General features: G+C 47.7%; 1 protein-coding gene and 1 pseudogene across 2 annotated transcripts in view; both read left to right on the top strand.

Annotated features, from left to right (window-relative positions):
* Positions 1-21,829, top strand: part of LOC142566144 (uncharacterized) — a 25,880-nt gene extending 4,051 nt beyond the window's left edge. For both annotated transcript variants that reach the window (XR_012824980.1, XM_075676968.1), the window contains one exon: positions 15,959-21,829. Coding sequence is in view for 1 of the 2 variants with exons in the window: in XM_075676968.1 (XP_075533083.1) it covers positions 15,959-16,005 (47 nt within the window). In the remaining variant the exon portion in view is untranslated. The remainder of the gene's footprint in view (positions 1-15,958) is intronic.
* LOC142565815 (uncharacterized) lies at positions 18,822-24,792 on the top strand (annotated as a pseudogene).

Below are 24,792 nucleotides of genomic sequence, written 5' to 3'. Positions count from 1 at the left end.
AATAGCTTCGTCAGGGGCAATATGAGGGTGGCGAAATTGCGAATGAAGCGTCTGATGTAGCAACACAGACCGATGAAACTGCGCAATTCTTTGACAGATGTTGGCTTAGGGAATTCGGCGACGACACGAAGTTCGGCTGGATTGAGAATTCCATCCTTGCATACGATGTAACCTAGAATTGTCAACTGCCGACCAGAAAATCAGCACTTTTTGAGGTTGTAGCCCTGCTTTTGTTACACATATTAAAACAGACCGGAGCCGTTGAAGGTGTGTGGTGAAGTTGGGAACAAAAACAACAATGTTGTCAAAATAGCAAAAGCATGTGTGCCGCTTCAAGCTGGGCAGAACTATGTCCATCATGCACTCGAACGTTGCGGGTGCATTACAAAGTGCAAAAGGGATTACGTTAAATTCGTATAAGCCACTGGGTGCGACAAAAACTGTGTTCGGCCGATTGGCATCTGCCATGGGTACTTACCCTGAGCGCAAATCTATAGAGATGAAAAGAATTCCGTGCCTTGTAGACTGTCAATCGCGTCGTCTATGCGCGGGAGAGGGTAGACGTCCTTGCAAGTGATCTTGTTGAGGCAGCGGTAGTCCACACAGGACCGTACAGCACCATCTTTCTTCATAACTAGGACAACAGGGGATGCCTATGGACTGTTCGAAGGTCGTATCACCTTGCAGTGAAGCATGCCGTCGGCTTGTTCATTGATTACACGACGTTCTGCAGGAGATACACGATACGGACGTTGCTGCAATGGCGGTTGTGGGCCAGTATCTATGGGATGTGTAACAGTTAGCGCCCTGCCCGGGAAGATTGGCTTACATCGAAGGAAGAATGAAATTCTTCTAGAAGGCACAAAAGCTGAGACCACTAGACTGGTGGAAGGGCATTGGCGATAGAACAACCGAACACATAAATCGGTGATGGGTCACAAGTACAAACAGTACCGAGCGCACTGGAACTAGCACAGTAATTGTCATTGGGCGCGTCCATAACTTGCATGTCTTCAATCGCTTTTACATTGCCAAGACATCCCCCTCAGAGCAACAACACAGGGTATGGAAATGGGTTGCGAACGAAAATGGTGCTGTAGCCCAGTGATGTCCACTGTTTCAAAAGGAAGCAGCAGACCTTTCCAAGTGAGAAAGCAGTCAGGTGGAGACAGTAGTGCAACAGCGTCGTGAGATTCTGCTGCAGAATATGGGCATGACCGTTGAGGCGTTCGGAGGAAGGGGGTGTCGACTTGGACAAGTAGTTTGCTCGAAAGCAAAGAATTGTTGGTGAGCGGCATATCTAACACAATGAATAACTGAAACTAACAATGCAAACCTAATCGCAATGAATAACGGCATTGTGACGCGAGAGAAAATCCCAGCCGAAGATAACGTCAGGAGAGCACGAGGAAAGGATAATGAATTCTATGGCGTATAGAACGTCGGCAATGACAACACGAGCAGTACAAGCAGCCAAGGGGTGAATATGCCGAGCACTGGCTATGCGGAGGGACAGTCCAGAAAGAGGCATCATGACTTTCCGAAGCCCAGACAAAGCCGGCAATATCATTACTAATATGGATGAGATCATTCAAGTGGCGGAGGAGTTCTATAGAGATTTATAGAGCACCAGTGGCGCCAACGACGATAATGGAAGAGAGAATAGTCTAGAGGAATTTGAAATCCCACAAGTAACGCCGGAAGAAGTAAAGAAAGCCTTGGGAGCTACGCAAAGGGGGAAGGCAGCTGGGGAGGATCAGGTGACAGCAGATTTGTTGAAGGATGGTGGGCAGATTGTTCTAGAGAAACTGGCCACCCTGTATACGCAATGCCTCATAACTTCGAGCGTACCGGAATCTTGGAAAAACGCTAACATAATCCTAATCCATAAGAAAGGGGACGCCAAAGACTTGAAAAATTATAGACCGATCAGCTTACTGTCCGTTGCCTACAAAGTATTTACTAAGGTAATTGCAAATAGAATCAGGAACACCTTAGACTTCCGTCAACCAAAGGACCAGGCAGGATTCCGTAAAGGCTACTCAACAATAGACCATATTCACACTATCAATGAGGTGATAGAGAAGTGTGCGGAATATAACCAACCCTTATATATAGCTTTCATTGATTACAAGAAAGAGTTTGATTCAGTCGAAACCTCAGCAGTCATGGAGGCATTGCGGAATCAGGGTGTAGACGAGCCGTATGTAAAAATACTGAAAGATATCTATAGCGGCTCCACAGCCACCATAGTCCTGCATAAAGAAAGCAACAAAATCCGAATAAAGAAAGGCGTCAGGCAGGGAGATACGATCTCTCCAATGGTATTCACAGCGTGTTTACAGGAGGTATTCAGAGACCTGGATTGGGAAGAATTGGGGATAAAAGTTAATGGAGAATACCTTAGTAACTTGCGATTCGCTGATGATATTGCCTTGCTTAGTAACTCATGGGACCAACTGCAATGCATGCTCACTGACCTGGAGAGGCAAAGCCGAAGGGTGGGTCTAAAAATTAATCTGCAGAAAACTAAAGTAATGTTTAACAGTCTCGGAAGAGAACAACAGTTTACGATAGGTAGTGAGGCACTGGAAGTGGTAAAGGAATACATCTACTTAGGACAGGTAGTGACTGTGGATCCGGATCATGAGACTGAAATAATCAGAAGAATAAAAATGGGCTGGGGTGTGTTTGGCAGGCATTCTCAAATCATGAACAGCAGGTTGCCATTACCCCTCAAGAGAAAAGTATATAACAGCTGGGTCTTACCAGTACTGACGTACGGGGCAGAAACCTGGACGTTTACGAAAAGGGTTCTACTTAAATTGAGGACGACGCAACGAGCTATGGAAAGAAGAATGATAGGTGTAACGTTAAGGGATAAGAAAAGAGCAGATTGGGTGAGGGAACAAACGCGAGTTAATGATATCTTAGTTGAAATCAAAAAAAAAAGAAATGGGCATGGGCAGGACATGTAATGAGGAGAGAAGATAACCGATGGTCATTAAGGGTTATGGACTGGATTCCAAGGGAAGGGAAGCGTAGCAGAGGGCAGCAGAAAGTTAGGTGGGCGGATGAGATTAAGAAGTTTGCAGGGACAACATGGTCACAATTAGTACATGACCGGGGTAGTTGGAGAAGTATGGGAGAGGCCTTTGCCCTGCAGTGGGCGTAACCAGGCTGATGATGATGACTTTCCGAAGTAAGTGGCAAAGGTCATAAGACATACGGCGGCTCCTGTGTCCACGAGTGCAAATGCGTGAACACCGTCAACAAACACTTCGATTGCATTCGAGGGACTGCGGTAAGGACTTTCACATTTCGACGTTGTCGCAGTCCTTGCCTCTTAGACTGCGACGATTAGTTTTCCTTGTCCCTAGTTACGAGGCGAGGTCGCTTCGGCGACAGTGAGCCACAGCATGGAGAAGATAAAAGGCATGTAGTTGTCGCCAGGTGCAATATCGGCGACATAGCTGACGGGGGGCCGTAGTATGGACGGTTGGGCTGGCTTGTAACAGGTGGTGCGGCGCTAGGTGGCTGCACTGATTACGAAAACGTGTGGCGTGACTTCAGCGTAGCGGAGTGGTGCAGCCACTGGGACCTATTGGGGCAGCGCAACGACATCAGCGTAACTTAGTGGCGCAGCTGCAAGACGATGTTGGCTCTGGTCAGAAGACCTAGGTGATTTCCTGCTTGATCATGTGACGTAGTGGAGGCATAAAATTCAATGCAGGCTGTTGGAGATGCGGCGGTTGAGCAAAGGATATCAGGGAGAGCTGGCGTGCAACTTCCTTTCGAATGAACTTTCATTTCAGCAAGCAACGCTGACAGGTTGGAGATGGTAGCCAAACCAGCAATGAGGTCGTCGCACGAGAAGGGGCGACATGTCAACGAGCGCTGCCTGTGTAATTCCTCGTAGCTTTGTCATAGAGGGATGATGTCGATCATCGACTGAGGACTCTTGGCAAGTAGCATGTTGAAAGCATCGTCCTGTGTCCCTTTTAAGAGATTTCTGATTTTTTTCGGACTTCGACATTGTTGCATTGATTTCTTACACAAGTCCAGCACATCTTCAATGTAGCTGGTAAATGATTCACCTGGCTACTGTGCACGTTCTCACAAACATGATTCCACTCACAGCTTGCGCACAGCAGGGCAACCAAATACAGCCACTAAAGAGGTCTTGAACGAGGACCACATTAGAAAGTTGGTCTCATGGTTGTACCAGATGCTGGCGACACCTGCAAGATAGAAGAGCACGTTGCTCAATTTAGTGGAATCATCCCATTTGTGCTGGGCACGCACCCTTTCATATGTCGTCAGCCAGTCCTCGACGTCGGTGTCATCTGCGCCGCTGAAAATGGCAGGTTCCTTGTGGCGAGGCACACCAGAGCACAGGACCGACTGAGGAGGCGCTTGCTGGGATGGAGTAGGTGGCATTTGCTGGGATACGTCTTCAGGCATGGTTGAGCGTACGGTATGGGATTAAAGTTGCAGGGTTCACATTGTATTCCGAAGCAACCTCCACCACTTGTAAAAGTGTTTATTAGCAACCAGCGGTTGGGCCGACCATCAGCGCAGGGCATGGACTTTCAGCACCAGTGGCGTTCCCCGAAAACAGCGCTAGAAAGGATGGCCCACTATAGTGGTGTTCCTCTTCGCTACAATATACATATTGTTACGGATGAGATGGATTTATTTACAAAATGATCGAGGGAGTGTAGAGACGAGATCATAGGCAGTCGGGCCTTTTCTACACCACGGGAAGTTCTTTCATCTCTTCTTTGGCTCCGCCGTGCAGCGTAACATTTTCCTCTGGCGCAGACGAAGCTCGTCGAGTGGGTTAGGGATCCATATAATTGGTAATTCTTGATTCGGGATCCTGATGAAGGTAGTGCTTCAGAAACTCGGTAATGCTGCCAAGATAGTCGTCGAAGTCGTCATTGTTAGCGGTGGAGTGTGGCGACGGGAGATGAGACAAGCAGTCAGCATGGGTATGACACCGACCCTTCTTGTAGCTGACAGAAAAGGTATATTCTTGAAGGCGTTGTAACGCCCAACGTGCAAGCCATCCAGAAGGATCCCGCAGTCCAACAAGCCAGCAAAGGGAATGATGATCCGTCACTATCTTAAAATAGTGACCGTACAAATATGGCCGAAACTTCTGGATGGCAAAGACTACTGCCAGCATGGAGGAAGGAAACTGAGGAGAGGCCCTACCCCCTCCGCGCACTAGGAGAAAAGTGTGGAGGAAATGACGTAATAGATTCTCCTTTGTTTTGCTGTTTTTTTATTTCTTTGCTGTGGTGGCCCCGCCTTTTGGGCCACAATGGCGGCTTTGTTATTGTTCTGTGCGCCCACACATGTTGCTCCGTAGGATTCGTACCGTGGCAAAGGCGCCGTGCGGGCAGGTTTGCGTTGATCTCCGTGTTTTGTTGCACTGCGTTATCTGGACCGTGCTCTACCGGATGTTGCTCTGGCCAGGTGGGACACAAGGAACTAAAGTTCGTGAAATGAACGCTCATGCAACGCTGTATGCAATGTACCGTGCCACGGCAATGGCATTGGGCAAAGGAATATCCGCGGGAAACTTTGCCCTCTTCGGCGGAATCATGCTAACGTGCTAACGATTGTTTAGTATTGCTGCGGAGCGCGTGGGTCTGAGCAGCACGGTTGCGCGCAGTGTGGCGTGGTTTCGCGAGAAATGTAAACAAGAGAGGAGAGCTGGCCCGATAGGCGGAGCAACGCCATGAGCAACGCCAACTTCCGGCTTCACTTTCGCTTCACAAAGAGTGACATCAGGGCCTCTCCTGAGTTTCCTTCCTCCGTGACTGCCAGACATTCCAATTCAGTGACAGTGTAATTTCTATCTGCTCTTGTCAATGTCCGACTTGCGTACGCAGCGACGTGCTGGTGCCCATGATTAAGTTGAACGAGGACGGCGCCAACGCCCACACCGCTAGCGTCAGTGTGTAGCTCAGTCATGGCATCGGGATCAAAATGGTGCAAGACAGGCCCAGAAGTTTGTAGATACTTCAGCTGACGGAACGCGTCCTCGCACCCTGTAGTCCAAACGTAAGGATTGTCTTTGTGAAGGAGGCACGTTAGTGGGTGAGCAAGTTGGGCAAAGTTCATAATAAACCGGCAGAAGTATGAACACAAGCCAAGGAAACTATGGAGGTTTTCTGCTGTCTTTGGTTGCCTAAAATCACGCACTGCAGCAATCTTTTCAGGGTCAGGTCGAATACCATCTTTGTCGACGAGAAAACTGAGCACCAGAGTCTGGCACTCACCAAAGTGACACTTCTTTGAGTTTAAAACCAGTCCATCATTTTGTATGCGGTCCAGTACGACGCCAAGGTGCTGATTGTGCTCCTGAAGTGTTTTGCCAAAAATGATTACATCGTCGAGATAGCACATGCAGATCTCACATTTCAATCCGCGCAGCACTGTGTCCATAAACCTTTAAAAAGTTGCTGGTGCATTTCGGTCATAAACCGAAAGGCATGACATTAAACTCAGAAGAGACTGTCTGGCGTCACAAAGGCAGTTTTCTCTTTATCTGTCGGGTGCATTGGTTATTGCCAGTATCCATATCGTAAGTCCTTGGAGGAGAAGTAGGAGGCTGCATGAAGGCTATCGATAGCATCATCGATGCGTGGCAGAAGGTATACGTCCTTCCCTGTGACTGTGTTAAGTCTTTGATGATCAACACAGAATCTCCAAGAATTGTCCCTTTTCTTAACTAATATCACTGGCGCTGCCCAGGGACTGCAAGACTCCTGAACAATGCCTTTCCGCAGCATTTCTTGAACTTGCTCAGCCATTGCTTTTCGTTCCGCGGGAGAGATGTGGTACGTCTTCTGGCGAATAAGCGTCGCTTGGCCCATGTTTATGCAGTGTTGGGTTCGCAAGTCAGGGAGCGAAATTGGATGCTCATCTTCCGTGAAATCAAAAACTGTCGCATAGCGGATGAGCATCTTTTGCAATTCTTTCCGCTCTGAAGAGGAAAGTGACTTGTTCATCATGTGGTAGAATTCCATAGAGTAGTCACAATTTGCTGCCCTCGCGTCAGTAGAAGCGTCAACGGCATCAATACTAACGGTCACTTCTGAGTCGAAGGTGGCCAGCTTGAGTCTTATCTGCAGCAAAACTTGCTCTAAAGACGCATTCACTATACACACGTGAGCACGACAATCTACACATTCTATAACGGATTGAGGAACCAGTACATTTTTCTTCAACATACAACATAGTATGGAAGTACGGTTCAATGAAACCATGACAGCGATGCGGAGGGCAATGCGTGGAAGTCACCGGAACAAATGTCGCCGTCTGAGCCGATAAAAGGACATAGTGAGACACAGAAAATACACTCTACTTGTCTTTGCCAGGTACTGCTGGTATGGGTGTTAACGTATTTACTTGCATAATTTGCGAACTTTTTTTTCACAATTTTAGAGCTCCTAAAAGGGGGTGTGCAAATTACGTGGAGATTTCGCGAACACATCTGAAATAATGTGCGATATGTAGTAACGCGCGTGGTATATACATTAAAGAGAAAATAAATTATAGCGCAAACGAAGGGTACTTGTTTATTTAACAGAATTAGCACGTACTTTGACCAGCTGAATCTGGTCATGCACGGTTTAGTCGGAATCACTGGTCGAGAGGTCTGACTGGGAATCGTCGTCGCGGCCGCTGTCACTCCCCTCCCAAAGTGCATCGTCCTCGGTTCCGTCGAGCACGTTCGACAGCCCCGTCTTCTTGAACGTTTTCTCAACAATACTGGGAGAAACCAGGTCCCACGCTGTGAGTATCCACTTGCAGACCGTCTCTAGTGGCGGTCTCTTTATTCTGCCAGTGGGAGTAAGCCCATGCTCTCCGCTGGCCATTTATTCCATGTACATCTTGTGCACGTAGTCCTTGAAGGGTTTATTTACGGATACATCCAAATGCTGCAGAACAGATGTTAGTCCGCCCGGGATAATAGCCAGGTTGGTCTTCATGTCCCATAACTTCTTTACGTTGTCCATGAGATGGCCTTTGAAACTGTCGAGTGCACCAGCAGTGATGGCAGTCGCAGTATGGCTCCTGGTCGCTTACCCCAGACAGTGTCGAGACAGTTGTTCATCAGTTCTTCATTCATCCAGCCTTTTTCTTGGGCGCGCATAAGAGTACGGCCTCAAACCTTCAATTTGGGCAATGCCTTCCGCTTGAAGATCACGGACGACGGTAGTTTTTGGCCATCAGCTGTCATGGCAAGCATAACCGTGCAGCGTTGCTTTTCACAGCCGGTTGTCTGTATAGGAACGGATGAGACACCTTTCTTGCTCACTGTTGCATTAGGTTAGGTTAGGTTATTCTCATGGCAGGAGAGAAAGGGAGATAGAGGGAGGCAAATGCTGGAGCAGTTCCAACAACCCATGAACAGGTTTGTTTGTTCGGGTACGGTCCCTAGAATACCGTAGTTCGAGGGCTTCCGGAGAAAAGAACAAAGTCTTCAGAAGAAGGGACTTCGCACTCGTAGCCCGTCTTATGTATGATTGCGCTCTCCTGCGCGGCGAGGGGTGCGGCCATCCAAAGTCTCTGCGTGCGCATGCGTGCATGCGAGTTGGCTCGGGCGGGATGGGGAGTGCAAAATATGCGAGTAAAAAAAATTTTTTTAAGCTGGCTAAATATTAGAGGTGCGCAAATTATGCGGGTAAATACGGGGAAAACACGGGGAAGGCGGGAGATGGAAATTCAAGACGATGAGCAAAGCGTAGCAGGAGCCAACGTTTCGACAAGTGGACTTGTCTTCTTCAAGGCGACATATGCTTTCCTCGCCATAGTATATATAGGTGGGGAACCCCACCTGTATATACTGTGGCTCCTGCTTTCACCTTGTTCTCGTTTTGCTCATCGTGGGTAAATATGGTGTCACGTGACTTTGAAGCAAAATTTCACCAGCCCCACAATCTAACATTGCACCACATTCACCAAAAAAGTCAATCCCAAGTATGATGATGTGAGTGGTGGTGTTCCAAAATAACAAAATCAGTTGGAAAAGCTTGTCCGCCCACACTCACTATAGCAGAGCAAACTCCAGCGGGCCACAGTGGTTTGCCCCGAACTCCACGAAAAGAAGTCTTTTGGTCCCACGCGAACATCACTTTCTGTCCAAGATGATTCTTAAGCAAAACACATTGTAGAAACTGTAGCACTGTTATCGACTAAGGCATCAGTATTTAAACCATCAACACAAACACACACTTTGTTTTTGCGCATGGCGACAGACGGAGGGACTACTTGACCGTCCCGCGACCTCACCTCCATCGGTTGCACCAGCTAGTTTCGCAGCTGGGATGGTGGTGAAAGTGAGCGACAGCGAGGTGATGGCGAGTGACGATAGCTGGTAGGAGGAGGAGTAAGGCTGCGGTCAGAAGCTGGAGGCTCATGCCAGGATGCACGTTCATGCGGTTGTCGTTGAAGAAGTACAGTGGTCTGCCACGGTGCGCTGACTTGGCCTCCAGATTGATAATCGGGTATGCCCGAAACTTGCTGCTGCCGTCGGCGACAATACCTGGCGATATGACCATGGATACCTCAGCTAAAGCAAATAGGTGGCTCGCGGTACACAGGATAGTCAGAAAATGGGGCCTGGGGCTGGCTGTACTGGGGAGCAAGGCGTTGGGGTGATGCGGTCTGATGACCTGCGAAGGTACGCGAAGGATGCCGGAACTCCGCCATGTCGATGCGGACGCATTCATCATGCAGAGGCCGAATTTCGCTGTTAGTTGCAGTTGGCAAAACACCGGCTGTCCAGGACAGTGTACGTCAAGCGTGCATTGGAGGTACTCCCGTCCTGCGTCTCTACCTCCACCTTGTGCATGGAAGTGTGCCAATTATTCGTTAACGAGCTGACATACTAGCAAGGTGATGTCGTGGGAGGAGACGTCCATGCTTGCGACCATGGTCACATTGTCAAGTGTACTAAACTTTGGCAATACACGACGCAACTTCAGTGCCCTAAAAGCATGGCAGTGACATCTTAGATCAGACGGAGTATGCAGGTCTTCCTTTGATATAAGGAAATTGGAGACCATCTTCAGCGATGCCCTTCAGAAGATGTCCAACCTTATGTTCATCCGACATGCCCATGTTCACAATTCTGCACAGTTTCAATACTTCTTCAATGTAGGTTGTGCATGTTTCTTCAGGCAACTGTGCTCTACGCGAAACCGTATGCTCAGCTTTCTTTCTTTTTGAAAGTGAGTCTCCGAAGCAGCTCTTGATTTCTGCAACGAACCTTTCCCACATTGTCATCGTGCTTTCGTTATTATCGAACCAGAGAAGTGCGATTCTGATGAGAAAGAAAGCGACGTTAGCAAGTCACGCCGTTGCATTCCACCCATTGTGACCGCTTGCCCTTTGATAATACTTCAGCCAGTCGTCGACATCCTCATCAGCTTTGCCGGAAAAGGTGCGCAGTTCTTTCTGAGGGATCCAACAGATGACTTGCCTTGGGCGCTCACTGTCATCTTGCATGCTTGTGTCATGGCTGCCACCAGTTGCTTTAGGTTCGTTCATGCCTGTGTCTTCAGGCAGTAGTCCAAGCAAGTGCCAGCTTTGTTCGAGGGTGTGTAGAAGAAGGTTGTCCAGAACGATTACACAGGACTGTCCACGACGATGGGGGCATTAACGGACTCCATCTAGAGGGTGGCTGAGATTGGGTGAGGATGAAGAAGACGTGCCTTGGATCATCCTCTTGCGGCGGCGACCAAGGAGCGGCTGTTAGAGGCTGGTGGTATGGCGGTGTGGTTGTGACGGGTGGTGGACATCGGACAGCGGCGGCGTAAGTCATGGGACGCTGGTGATATTGAAGATCGGCTGCCGGGAACGCCTGCCTGATTTCGTCGCACACCACTTCGGCGATTGATGCTACGGGTCTATCCAATGTCGGTGTCAGAATCTTTTGCACTTCCTCTCTGACAAGCTTGCTGATCGATTCACGCAAGGAATTCTGATACAGTCGAACCCGGATATATCGAACCCGCGTATTTCGAATTATTGGCTATATCGAACACACAGATTACCCCCTTGAATATACTATGTAAAGGTATAGGACAATTGCGTAGTATATCGAATTCCATTTTCGTCGGACATTTGATATATAAAACGCCGCGCCGCGCCATGCCCCTGTAAGGTGCGCTTTTCCCAAAGACATTCGTGTCCGGTCCTCAGGGGAAAAAATTTCCGCAGAGTCAGTCAGCAGGCTCCTTCTCTGCGCATGCGCGGCCGCCGCCTAGCGACAGAGACGCAGAGCCTTTCCGCCGTTCTTGCGCCCCACTGGCGCGAGCTCTCTCGCTCCTCCTCTACCGCTGGCGTGTGCATTGGGCAAGGGCATTGGAGCTCAGCGAAGAGAGTGCGCGGCATGGAGACGCGGCGACGTTTCCAAGCCACGCTTCCTGGGAAAAGGGAGAGAGAGAGTGAGGGGTCGGCACGGTCGCTCATGGGCGAGGGGAGACAAGAGAGCCAGAGAGGGCTCAAAAAACGAACACAGCGCCTTCGACGGCATATTCCGCCGATCTTTTTCTCCGCTCTCTTCTTTCTTTTCCCTTTGTTGTTCCTTCGCAGCCCCGTTGACTGCCGCTCGAACAGGCTTCGCTCGGACTGCTCCATCTGTGCATCGCGCGTTTTGTTGTGCGTACCTCTGTTTCAACGTACCGTGTGTAGCGTGTGTGATTGCGGTCATCTGGTGAGCTATGGCATCCGCAGACATAAAAAAGAGGAAGAATCTGGACTTTGCAAGAAAGCTTGAAGTAATCCGGCGTGTCGAGAATGGAGAAAAGAAGTCCTCCGTGGCAGACGCATTCGGCATTCCGCGGAGTACTTTAAGTACGTTGTTAAAAAACAAGCAGGACATCAAGCTTAAAGCAGGTGAGGAAAGTCGCTCGGGAGCGTGTCGTGTGCGCCCTGCTGCTTTTGACAAAGTGCAGAAGGCACTCTACTCTGTACGTGGTTTCTTGAAATCTGAGTGAAAAATATTCCCGTGGATGGCCCGATGTTAATCGAAAAGGCCAAATGGTTTGCTATGGCTCTTGGCAAAGAGAACTTTTGCTGTGGCACTGGATGGCTGCAACGGTTTAAAAACCGCCACGGCATTGTAGGAAAGGCCATTTCAGGCGAAAGTGGGGCTGTCAGTAGCCGGGAGATGCAGCAGTGGCTTTCTGAGGAGTGGTCGAAGATCACTGAGAAGTTTTCGCCTGCAGAAATCTTCAATGCAGACGAAACTGGTCTCTTTTGGCAAATGTTGCCGAATAAGACACTTGCTCTTCGTGGAACCTCATGCCACGGCGGTAAAATGAGCAAAGTGCGTGTGTCGGTGCTGCTTTCAGCCAACCTGAACGGCTCGTGCAAGCTACGGCCATTCGTGATCAGGAAGAGCAAGTCACCGCTCTGCTTCAAGAACTGTAAACAGCTTCCCGTCCGCTACGGCTGTAATAGGAAGGCCTGGATGACACGTCAACTTTTTGTTGAATGGCTGTAGGCTTGGGACGCTGAGTTGGGCAAGTCAGGCCGCCGAGTTTGTCTTCTGGTAGAAAACTGTTCGGCCCATCAAACGACTTGCAAGCTGCAGCACATCGAATTGAAGTTTCTCCCGCCGAACACCACAACGAGACTGCAGCCCCTTGACCAGGGTATCATAAAGGCATTCAAGGTAGGCTGTCGGAAGCGACTTATTCAATGGCTCCTCATAAACCTCCGCATGGGAACCGATCTCAAGATTGACCTGTTTGGCGCGATCCAGATGATTACCGGCGCTTGGGGCGACGTGAAGCAGGCCACAGTAGCCAACTGTTTTGGAAAGGCAAGCCTTGAAGTGGCTGGAGATGAATGTCCGGAAGCTTTAGATGACGATGAGTGCTTGGAGGACGCGTTCCGCGACTTGTCCAATTTTCCCGGCGCCGTCCCGTCCGAAAGCACTGTTGATGACTTCATTAACGCTGACAGTGAAGTTCAAGCGGTAGCCGACCTCACTGATGAGGACATTGTGGCCGAAATAGCTGGCGTTCAAGACGGCGATTCCAGCGACGACGAGGGCAACTGTGTTTTCGAAATAACGCGTCCGTGCACAGCCACTGAACTGGCGTCAGCGTTCAGCCTGATTTGGCGCTGTTGCGGTGAAATGAAAGGCACTGGGCTCTCGCACCTGGACAGTCTCAAGAAGATTGAGACTAGTGTTTTGAACTTCATTTTCCAGAGGAAAAAGCAGCCCAAAATTAGTGATTTTCTTTCCGTCAAATAAAGCGCTTTGATATTGTGTGCACATGCTATGTGATTCGCGGCTGTTCCAATCGGTAAGCCACAATTTATGATTGCGAGTGCTTTTTTGGCCTATATCTGTATATCGAATTTTCGCTATATCGAACTATTTTCCGATCCCCGTCGAATTCGATATATCCGGGTTCGACTGTACTACTCGGCAGTCCCTGCGGCGGCATTGATTGCAGTGCTGGTGGACAGTCGATCGTACTGCCTGCACCGTTGAGGAAAGGCCCTCTCAATAGCCGTAGCCTCTTTGATAAAGTCAGCGACGGTGACCGGTGGATTCCGCACAAGCCCCACGAACAACTGCTCTTTTACACCTCACATGAGGTAGCGCAACTTCCTACCTTCGGTCATGTTCGGGTTGGCTCTACGAAAGAGGCAGGCCATGTCCTCGACAATAGGCAAACATTGTGACCGACTCATTAGGTTGTTGCACCGCATAGCTCCATCATCTGCTGGGCGCGGTCGCGTCGGTCGGCACTTGCAAAAGTATCCGTGATCTTCTGCCGAAAGTCATTCCATGTCGTCAGGCTAGCTTCACGGTTCTCGTACCAAGTTCGGCCACTGTCGTCAAGGGCGAAATAGACGTGGGAAAGCTGTTGCTGCTCAGTCCACTGGTCAATCTGTGCGACGCATTCATACTTACCACCACCGTGAAACATCAATCACGTTCGCACTTGCCTCGACTGCCAGAGGCGCAAGTCGCCTCCGTCGAAACCAGCCGGCTTCCTACAACCCGTCCAGGTTCCTCGAAGACCATTTGACCAAATCGGAATGGATATATTGGGCCCACTTCCTACTTCTACTGCAGGGAATCACTTTGTTATCGTCGCAACTGACCATCTGACACATTACGCTGAAACGAAGGCAATCCAGAGAAGTACAGCAGCCGAGGTGGCGCGCTTTTTCATTGAGCATGTTGTGTTGCGACACGGCGCACCAACTGTCATAATAACGGACCGTGGAACCGCGTTCACGGCTGCACTTTTAGATCACTTCTTGCTGCTAAGTGGAACGTTTCATCGGAAGTCAACGGCCTACCATCCACAAACCAACGGATTAACAGAACGCCTAAACAAAACAATTGAAGACATGCTCTCCATGTACGTGGATGTTGAACAGAAAATTGGGACGACATCCTGCCTTATATCACCTTTGCATATAACACGGTGAAACAAGAGACAATGCGCATGACTCCGTTCACCCTTGTTCACGGACGGGATGTATGAACAATGTTGGATGCAATGCATCCACACGGCTTTGACGACACCGATACGGACGCCGATGTGTTTACGCAACGCGCAGAAGAGGCTCGGCAGCTCGCACGCTTGCGGATCTGCCAGCAGCAAGACTACGATGCAGGGCGCTATGATCTTAACCGTCGAGTGGTCATCTATGACGTCGTGAAAGAGTGTGGGTTTGGACACCCATACGGAAATGAGGCCTCTTCAAGAAGCTGTTAAGATGATACTTCGGACCATATCGAGTATTGCGCCGACTCAGTGATGTCACGTACGAGGTCGTCCCCCATAGTCCCAGTTGTACGCGGCGCCGCACACATTGTCCTGAACTTGTGCATGTTGTCCGCATGAAGCCGTATGTGAGCGAATAACTATGCGAGAGACTCTTCCTTCCGCGAGTGACATTTCTGGTTTAGCATCGGGGCGATGCTCTTTTAGGGAGGGACAAATGATGCGTGTATTCTACTTAGAAGACAACGACGATGGGGGCATTAACGGACTCCGTCTAGTGGGTGGCTGAGATTGGGTGAGGACTAAGACGTGCCTCGGTTCCGTTTGTTTTTGAACAGGTTGTCCTCTTGTTCTTGAATGTCTCCCTGTCTTCTGTCCGTGTTGTACCGCGACAATATATATATATATATATATACACACACACACACACACACACACACACACACACACACACACACACACACACACACACACACACACACACACACACACACACACACACACACCATATTTAACTGCTTTTTGGGAATGAAGACGATTAAGCAAAAACAAAAAGCATGATTTATTTAATGTGCAGTTCATTCTGGTGTCCGGCACTGTTTTGGAAATCTACGGATTGTGGGTTAATTTACATATAATATATCTAAGAAATTTCATGCATTCTTCAAATGATAACAAACTCCCACCTCATTCGGACTTTGAGGAGGCCAGAACTGAGCATGAAAATGCGATATTCGCTGGGTCTGTTCTCCAAATACACGCCTACTGCTTTAGGAAAGTGCATTTTAAGGAAATCAAACTTGTCGGGCACACCCCAACTAAGCTTTCTTCAACGACCACTGACAAGTGCAGTGCAGAGAAATGAAGGCTGCAGTCTGATAGAATATTCGGAGACTTATTAGTGGGAACGCACATATTCTGTCCATGAAAGCTTGCCGTATGCTTGAAAGGGGCCATGCCTGACGAGTTCGTAACGAGCTTCTCCATCACAACCCTTCAGCAACAAGACCATGGGCCGCACTTTCCCTTTCCAATTTCCTTTTCCAAGGCGGTTTGGGCTGAACCAGAAGAAAATGCGCATTTCAAGCTTCACGTGCTATAAGTTAATGACTTAAATTGTGCTCTTCTAGGAAAAGGCTTACACCGACCTTTGTTACTTTCTTGCTTTTCAGGGCTTGGAAAGGGCAAGAAAAAGGGGAAAGAACGAGAGGCATCCTGAAGTCGTGGCACTGAGACATGCACCAGTAAGGGGTGCAGAATAGAGCACGCCAGCCTTCCCCTCCTCGAGAACTACTTCAGGATGGGTGATACGTTGAACCAGATGAAAAGAGGCGCAGAAAAAGCACCGACAAAGAGAGTCCCAGAAGTCTCAAGCTTCTGGAAAAGTTTGTTTCGTTGAAGGAAGGGAGCGCCCTTTAACTACAGTGTACTTCAACTAGTCAAAGGAGTCGCTATACTTGCGGACAACTTTCTGTGGCTATGATGGGAAAGCTACGGAGGCAAAGTGCACACAATTAAGTGAGAGTGCTTCTGAAAAGAGCCACGTTTTTGTCCATTTTAGTTTAAGCTGGGGAAGAGAAAACATAAACACCTTATTATCAACAGTTAAATAAGACAAAACACATAATTGATCGAATGTAAAAGTTAACTTATTTTGTGCCTTTTCCCTTCTGTGTCTGCGTAAACAGGAAACCGTCGCATGTGGAAGCTGCGTTGCTTCAGCGTCTCTTCCAAGCAACTAAAAGCACTGTCAAACACTGGTGAACTACTTGGCGTGGTAACACATGTGCAAAAGCGCCGCCTCCGCAGCTTTCCCTTCATAGCCACAGAAAGTTGTCCATTAGTATAGACTGTTCTATTGAGGGCGTCGCCATATTGTGATCACAGCACCGTCTATCGTCCAGCACCATGCTGGTGTGTGGGATCGTGCTGGAGGGTGCACTGTGAACGTGCTGTTGGCGACGAGTGGCATGTCTTCGTGCCTTCCCGAGAGGTGTCAACAAGTTGTTTGGATTGGGAAACCTCTTAGCGTGTCGTCACTAAGCATTTAGCTTCGATATAGCCGCAATATTGAACGGCAACAGGCCTAGAGGCGCTCCCACAGCTCTGCCAACTATCGAAATAGGAGGCAAGTCAAAGCTGAACATTGTCGATACATAACGTACACATGTAACGTGTTATTATTGTATGTCTAGCCTTGAACTCTGTTAAGGTATCACTCAGGCGACAACAATCAGAGGTGTCTCCATGTGCCATGCAGTGTGCCGCACCAGTGTGCATCCCAATACAGGTAACTGCGAAGCTTCGAGGAAACACGCCTTGATTGCTTTCGTACTCCTAAAATTTTCACGGTATGATTTTCTAAACATTGTTTGTCTGGCACCCGGGCATCAAGCTCTACAAAATCAATAACTGTAAAATAACTCGATCAAAAGGGCTGTTAAACATGGATAAAATGAGCTTATAATAGTGGCCGCGATTATGCCACAATCAACCAGAGGCATGCGACGCGTTGAAAGATTATGCGGTCTTAGGTCTCAAATTAGTCTCAATTACTCTTTGCAACAGCAACTTTACTTTCTGCAGTAATACAGTGCGCGATGAGCGGCGTTGACAGCTAGCCGGCAAGATTCGGAAGCACGCAAGAGCCCATGTGAACTAGGGCTGGCCGGCACATAGTAGGCATAGCTTTTGTTACAGAATGGAAAAGAACACACCTTCATTTCTTAGTCGGCACATACTGTTTGCATAATACGTCCTTGGTCAACTTCCACCAGAATGTTGGTTGCCAAGCATGATAATCTTAGAACACGTTTGAACAGAATAACTTCATCCATTTGCAACAGTTGACCGACTTGAATACGCACCTTTCTTTCATATCTCCGTTCGATCATGACTGCCGAGTTCCGATTTGGTCGCTGAGTGTTTGTTGGGAACAAAACCTTCCGAACATACACGTGATGCATCAAGTCGTTTCTATTTATCTTGGCAATACAAAGCAGACGCTTCTCTGCTATCGTAGCGGCGGTGTCCACGAAGTTGCCGCTGCTGAATGTGCACTTCACGCTTGCTTCTGAAAGTTATTGTTGCAGCTGAATACACCAGAGTGGTAGCTCGTCGACCTCGAGTCATCTGACATCGCAGAAATCCCAGACAGAGCACGTTAGAATCCGCACTAATTCGCAATTAAATCGCTACCTTTTCAAGTTGCTGCACAGAGAAAACAATCCGCACATACCAGTGTGAGGAGAGCGGCGCGGCACGCTGGTTCGAGGCTATGTTGCTCCTCACCGAGAAAACAGTCTATAGCCTCACGGGTGGTGGGAGGGGAAATGAGGGGGCAGGGGTTGAAACTAATAAAATCCCTTAAACTTCGTAAAGTATCAGTACTCTCCTCTGCCTTCACTCCTCCTCATTTCTCCTCCATCTCACGCTCCCTCCTCGACCGTGGCACCACCTACACCGCTCGAGCATAGCAGATGACCTTTCGCAGAGTGAATGCACGCATAGCAAGGTGGTGCAGTTTAAGCAGTGGCTTTGGCTTTCTAGCTCCGAGTAACCTTGTGTACAGCACAGAATTTCTATACGGACAGTTCTACGAATTCAGTGATGGCAGCTTTTTTTCCCTGTTATGATAACTATCTTTTTAAAAGGTGTCTGAACGAGCGCTAATGCTGTGCCATGACGACTCCGAATGTATCGTGTGCGCTACAATTAGGTACGCAACATTTGTCAAGCACGTGTCACAAAATATTGTTGCAAATGGTTGTAAATAACACATTTACGATCAAATGCCTAGATCCTGACCTCCAGCAAGCCCTCAGTAGCCTAAATAATCTGCGCCTTCCCTAACATGTGATTTCGCATTGCGTATCGGCTATGACGTACAAAGGCTGACGGGGCACGAACAATCACTACTCTGTTGGTGCTATTATGTTTCTGGTGCCTCAGCGTCGACAGAAATACCGTGACCAATCATCGAGTCAGGACTAAAAAGAAAATCAGTTTTTTAGCATTTGTTCACGAAGCGAGAACATGATAACAGCGCTTCACTCAGTCTCGGACAAGAGCATGGTGGGCTTGAGTACATTTTTTCAGGTTAGTGACTTATCACGAATAATATTTTATCGTGCATTTGCTCGTCCGTTCATACGTGACGTACTTGTCTCGAACCGAGTTGCACTACACTCTTTAATGTACACCCTTCGGGTCATGTCTTGCCACACAACAATAATTGTCATCTGTCTTGCTTGCATTTCCTTTCCTGAAAACGCTGTGCCTGCCACTTTCCTATCGAGAATGCTCTGTCATGCTGATAATGCGCATGCCGTTCGTGACTTGGAAGTACTGGCTCGCAGCGTTAAAGAATGGAAATGCGGACAAGGCAGATGACGATTATTGTTGTGTGGCAAATATACATTCCTAAGGGCATACATTTGTTTCATCATCATCATTAGCCTGGTTACACCCACTGCAGGGCAAAGACCTCTCCCATACTTCTCCAACTACCCCGGTCATGTGCTAATTGTGGCCGTGTTGTCCCTGCAAACTTCTTAATCTCATCCGCACACCTTACTTTCTGCCGCCCCCTGCTACGCTTCCCTTCCCTTGGAATCCAGTCCGTAACCCTTAATGACCATCAGTTATCTTCCCTCCTCATTACATGTCCTGCCCATGCCCATTTTCTTTTTCTTGATTTCAACTAAGATGTCATTAACTCGCACTTGTACCCACAACCAATCTGCTCTTTTCTTATCCCTTAACGTTACACCCATCATTCTTTCCATAGCTCGTTGCATCGTCCCTTTTCGTAAGCCTCCAGATTTCTGCCCCGTACGTGAGTACTGGTAAGACACAGCTGGGGGGGAGGGGGGGTTATACAGTTTTCTTTTGAGGGATAATGGCAACCTGCTGTTCATGATCTGATAATGCCTGCCAAACGCACTCCAGCTCAATCTTATTCTTCTGATTATTTCAGTCTCATGATCCGGATCCGCGGTCACTACCTGCCCTAAAAAGATGTATTCCCTTACCACTTCCAGTGCCTCGCTATTTATTGTAAGCTGCTGTTCTCTTCCGAGACTGTTAAACATTACTTTAGTTTTCTGCAGATTAATTTTTAGGCCCACCCTTCTGCTTTGCCTCTCCAGGTCAGTGAGCATGCATTGCAATTGGTCCTCTGAGTTACTAAGCAAGGCAGTATCATCAGCAAATCGCAAGTTACTAAGGTATTCTCCAGTAACTCTTATCCCCAATTCATCCCAATCCAGGTCTGTGAATGTGAATAGCATTGAAGAGATCGTATCTCCCTGCCTGACGCCTTTCTTTATTGGGATTTTGTTGTTTTCTTTATGGAGGACTACGGTGGCTGTGGAGCCACTACACATATTTTTCAGTATTTTTACATATGGCTCGTCTACACCCTGATTCCATAATGCCTCTATGACTGCTGAGGTTTCGGCTGAATTAAACTCTTTCTTGTAATCAATGAAAGCTATATATAAGGGTTGGTTATATTCCGCACACTTCTCTATCACCTCATTGATAGTATGAATATGGTCTATTGTTGAGTAGTCTTTACAGTATCCTGCCTGGTTCTTTGGTTGACAGAAGTCTAAGGTGTTCCTGGTTCTATTTGCGATTACCTTAGTAAATACTTTGTGGGCAACGGACAGTAAGCTGATCGGTCTATAATTTTTCAAGTCTTTGGCGTCCCCTTTTTTTTGGATTAGGATTATGTTAGCGTTCTTCCAAGATTCCGGTACGCTCGAGGTCATGAGGCATTGCGTATACAGGGTGGCCAGTTTTTCTAGAACAATCTGCCCACCCTCCTTCAACAAATCAGTGGTTACCTGATCCTCCCCAGCTGCGTTCCCCCTTTGCATAGCTCCCAAGGCTTTCTTTACTTCTTCCGGCGTTACTTGTGGGATTTCAAATTCCTCTAGACTATTCTCTCTTCCATTATCGTCATGGGTGCCACTAGTACTGTATAAATCTCTATAGAACTCCTCAGCCACTTACACAGCATACATGGTTGCACCCTTAGGGGTGTACATTTGCCACACAACGATAATTGTCATCTGCACTCTTACACAAATGTACACCCTTTGAGGTGTATACTTGCCAAACAACAATAATCGTCATCTGTGTTGCTTGCGTTTCCTTTCTTGAGGACCCTGCGCTCGCTACTTTCTTGTCGAGAATGCTCTGTCTTGCTGATAATGTGCCTGCCGTTCATGACTAGGATGTACCGGCTCGCAGCGTTAAAGAAAGGAAATGTGAACAAGGCTATGGGTATTGTTGTGTGGCAAGATACAACCCAAAGGGTGTAGTTCTGCTTAAGAGTGCAAGGCGCATGCATTGAGGATGGTTGCGCTCGCTACGAAGTAACGTATGCGAGATATGACTTTAGTGAATGATGACTGCGCAAAGAATTGCTGCTTTGTGACGCGGCCGAAATTGCGTAAATGATATGTTTTATAGAATTCAAAAGGATATGAAACAGCATTTGAGTTGCAAGTTGATAGTTTATTTTCAGCATAGATGCATTTCAGGTTTGCTTTTGCAGTAACAAGTCGCATGAAGTGCATCTCAGAGACATAGTGGTTGTAGGAACTAATAGTCGGGCGAACGAGCGAGTGAATGACTAAACGAGCATGCGAACTAAACGAACGAGCACGAACGATCACTAAACCAGCCAGAGAACGAGCGGGCGATGGCATGCTTTCTGCACATGTTCCCTGAAGCCATGAGCGATAGGTGTAATCTTTGTGGGGCGAGATAGACCTTTCACCACATAATATGGGAATGCCCGTACTCGTCCGGGGGAATGCAAAATATAGGTAGTAGAGACACCTGGGAGGCCCTGCTGCACAGCTCGGACTGAGCTCCAGCTCTGGGTCGTCCAACTGGCTGAAGTGGCTGCTGGGACCCAAGACCTCCCAGCCTGCATCTGAGGCGGCGGCACCCGCCCCCTGACCTGTGTGTCGGGGGGTGGGTAGATCACCAATATCCGTTGGACAATAAAGTTTATTCTATCTATCTATGCGAGTGCTCCACCGCCAAATCTCAACCTTCACACACTTTAAAGCTCACGTGAATTAACATGTATGTCTCAATGACCTCTGATGCTGTGGCGCGGCGACGAACACACCGTGTTACTGGGTTTCAGGAGAACACTCACGATTTTCATCAGTGATATTGTATCGCGAATCCACCGGGTGACTGCCAACAATGAACGTGAACAAATGAGGCAAACAAAGCTATTCTGTCTTAAGAATGCTAGTAAGCAACCACAAAAGTCAATTTTCTAAGAGTTGCTTCCGAAGAGGAGATTTCATGATCGAGCCTGAAATTTTGTCAAAAGGACTGTGCTGTATCTTGAGAGTTTTGTAATCATGTTATCACATGCAGCCTTGCATGCCCACGAATTCAAGCCGGTTGGCGTACAAAACAATTTAGCGCACCAAATATGACTGTAGCACGTCCTCTTTGGTGTAAATCGACACTGCCATGGCAGTGTTTGTCCACTGCATGAACCACCGCCACAATATAGTCATCATGGATGTCTGCAAAGTGATAAAATCGGGGAGGGATTTTTACTCTCTTTTAGACTGCCTCTTTTCCTGAATGGATGTGCAATTCACTCTCTGTGCGTGGATGTGCAGAAAAAGTTGTCTTTGCTAGTGATAGAGATGCAGCATCTCAGTGATACATGATGGACCTGCCAAAATAATGGCTTGCAGAGCAGGAATGAAAAGCTTTCCTGCTATCCTTGTATGTCTCGCCATAGTCATCGCTACAAACTGCAGGTGGGCAATGGAGGCTAGCGGTCTGCTTGAACAAATGAACTTCTCGTTTCTTCCCATTTAATAAGTCTATTTACCAAGGTTAAGGTTCTTTTGGACCTATTGTATTGCAGAGACTGCAATATTACTTGGGCATGCCTCAGGCACGCACAGTCATTGACGAGTTCTCTGAAATGAGAAATTCGCAGATCGCAATTGACACTGTCTGGGCGCAAACCTGCAGTATTTCTGAGCAAAACGCGGTGTCCCAAAGAGAAAAGCAGAGAATGACTTGCCTTACACTTCATTTAGAATAGTATGTATTGAGCGAAGGACAGCCTGTTGAAGCAGTCTCCAGATTCAAAGGAAACATTCAGAATAAAATTTTTCTACCTATTTTGGACCAGCTGACTGCGGAGCTGACCATGCAGTTCATAGAGAATAATGATGTACTCTGCGGAGTCGGCACCCTCCAGCCCTGGAGTGAGGATTTTATGGACATCTCCTTACTCAAGCCTTTCGCCGAGCACTATGCATGCGACATCAATAGTGTTGAAGTTGAGTGCAAGCTGGTAATGAAACTTCTTCAGCGCATCAAAGCTGAAAGGAAATGCAAGATAGAGACACTGCTGCAATTGGTGACTGTCTTGGGAGAATATAAACTAGCCTTCCATGAACTACACAAGCTAGGTGTTATCGCCGGGACGACACCAGCATCATCATGATCTTGTGAGTGCACGTTTTCGTGCCTTCGAAGATTGAAAACTTATCTTCGCAGCAAGATGATGAATAACCATCTGAGCGACCTAGCTGTGCTTGCGGTCGAGCGATCTCTTGCCACTGAGATATTCAGCATGTTGACATGTTTGATGCTGCGCACAGTAATGGACGTATGTGTCTGCACTAGTATGCTAGTATAATGCTAGTCCATTGTATCCTTGCGGCGCTTTTGCGGGGAAATTATGCGGCATGGGCATAGGACTGATACCTATATCAGTATTAGAACACCCGCTTGACCATCGAACAAATCCTGACTGTGTTTTTCTTGTACTGTCACAGCGCAGGCATTGGCATCTGTGGTTGTGACTAAACCTTCCTCTGTCCCTGTCATTGCTTTGAAAGAGACTCCATATAGGGCCGTGGCCGAGGCCATGTCGGTGGCCTAGCTTGTGTAGTGAATAGTGTATAGTTGGAGAGCTGTTATTTGTGTTTGTGAAATATGCTGTACTGTATGGCCAAATATGACACTGACTCAAATGATTATTATGTGCTCTCTTTTTGCAGTTCTCTCCTCTCTTCTATTTGTTTTGTTATTCTTTTTCCTATATACCTTTTGGTTATTCTTGTTCCCACTTCCAACGTTCAGAATCAGCCGGTGCCACAAGGGTTTATTTTTTTTTTGTAATCTAGCGCGTCTTTACCAAAGTTAGAATATATATGCACATTGCTTAGATGTGTTCTCTCTCCTGTTGTGAAATACACTCTTTTGAAGCTATATTGCGATCTAGTTAACTGATGTTATATTGTTGCTGCTGGGTATCAGTTTTTTTCTTTATTTAATTCTGTTTTTTATGTGTACTTTACCATGTATTTAAGTTTTCATTTTCTTAGCAGAAGCACTGCTGTGTAAATATGCTAAATATTCATTTATAGTTTACTGTGATGTTGGAATATCTTATTCACACTGGTGTGTTTAGAAGGCCTTCAGCCCAGCTAAACATACTCAAAACACAATGCATAAGTTCCCAGCCTCCCAGCCCCCCCCCCCCCCCCCCCCAGTAAAAAAATCCTGGCGCCGCCCCTGGCGTACACCCTCTATCTCGTGACAGTACGAGCAGGGATATGCCTAATAACTGTACTGGCAGGCCTTCAGAGCTTTTTCGGATGTGTCTGTGGCATTTTGAGCCCTTAAGCATAGTAAAAGACATTGCATTTATTTTAAAGCGATACTTTCTTTGCCTCCTAACTTCGACTTTCCCACTGCTGCTGCTGCTGCTGCTGACTGGCACATCGCGTCAGGGGGTGGTTCGGAGCGTATACATGACAGGAGCGAGTCTGAAAGGAAAGGAGATGCAAGAAACTTGTTTGGACCCCACTGCGTCGAATGTGCACAATGCCCTCTGGAGCTCCCTGGGCGTCGCCATATTAGCCTCTAGACAGCTGTAATTATCCGTGACCCCCTCAAAAGCATTGCAAAAACTGCAGCGCTTCCCTTTCTA

This window comes from Dermacentor variabilis, unplaced genomic scaffold, assembly GCF_050947875.1.
Source record: "Dermacentor variabilis isolate Ectoservices unplaced genomic scaffold, ASM5094787v1 scaffold_12, whole genome shotgun sequence".
Taxonomy (NCBI): domain Eukaryota; kingdom Metazoa; phylum Arthropoda; class Arachnida; order Ixodida; family Ixodidae; genus Dermacentor; species Dermacentor variabilis.
This window is presented reverse-complemented; position numbering and strand designations above follow the sequence as displayed.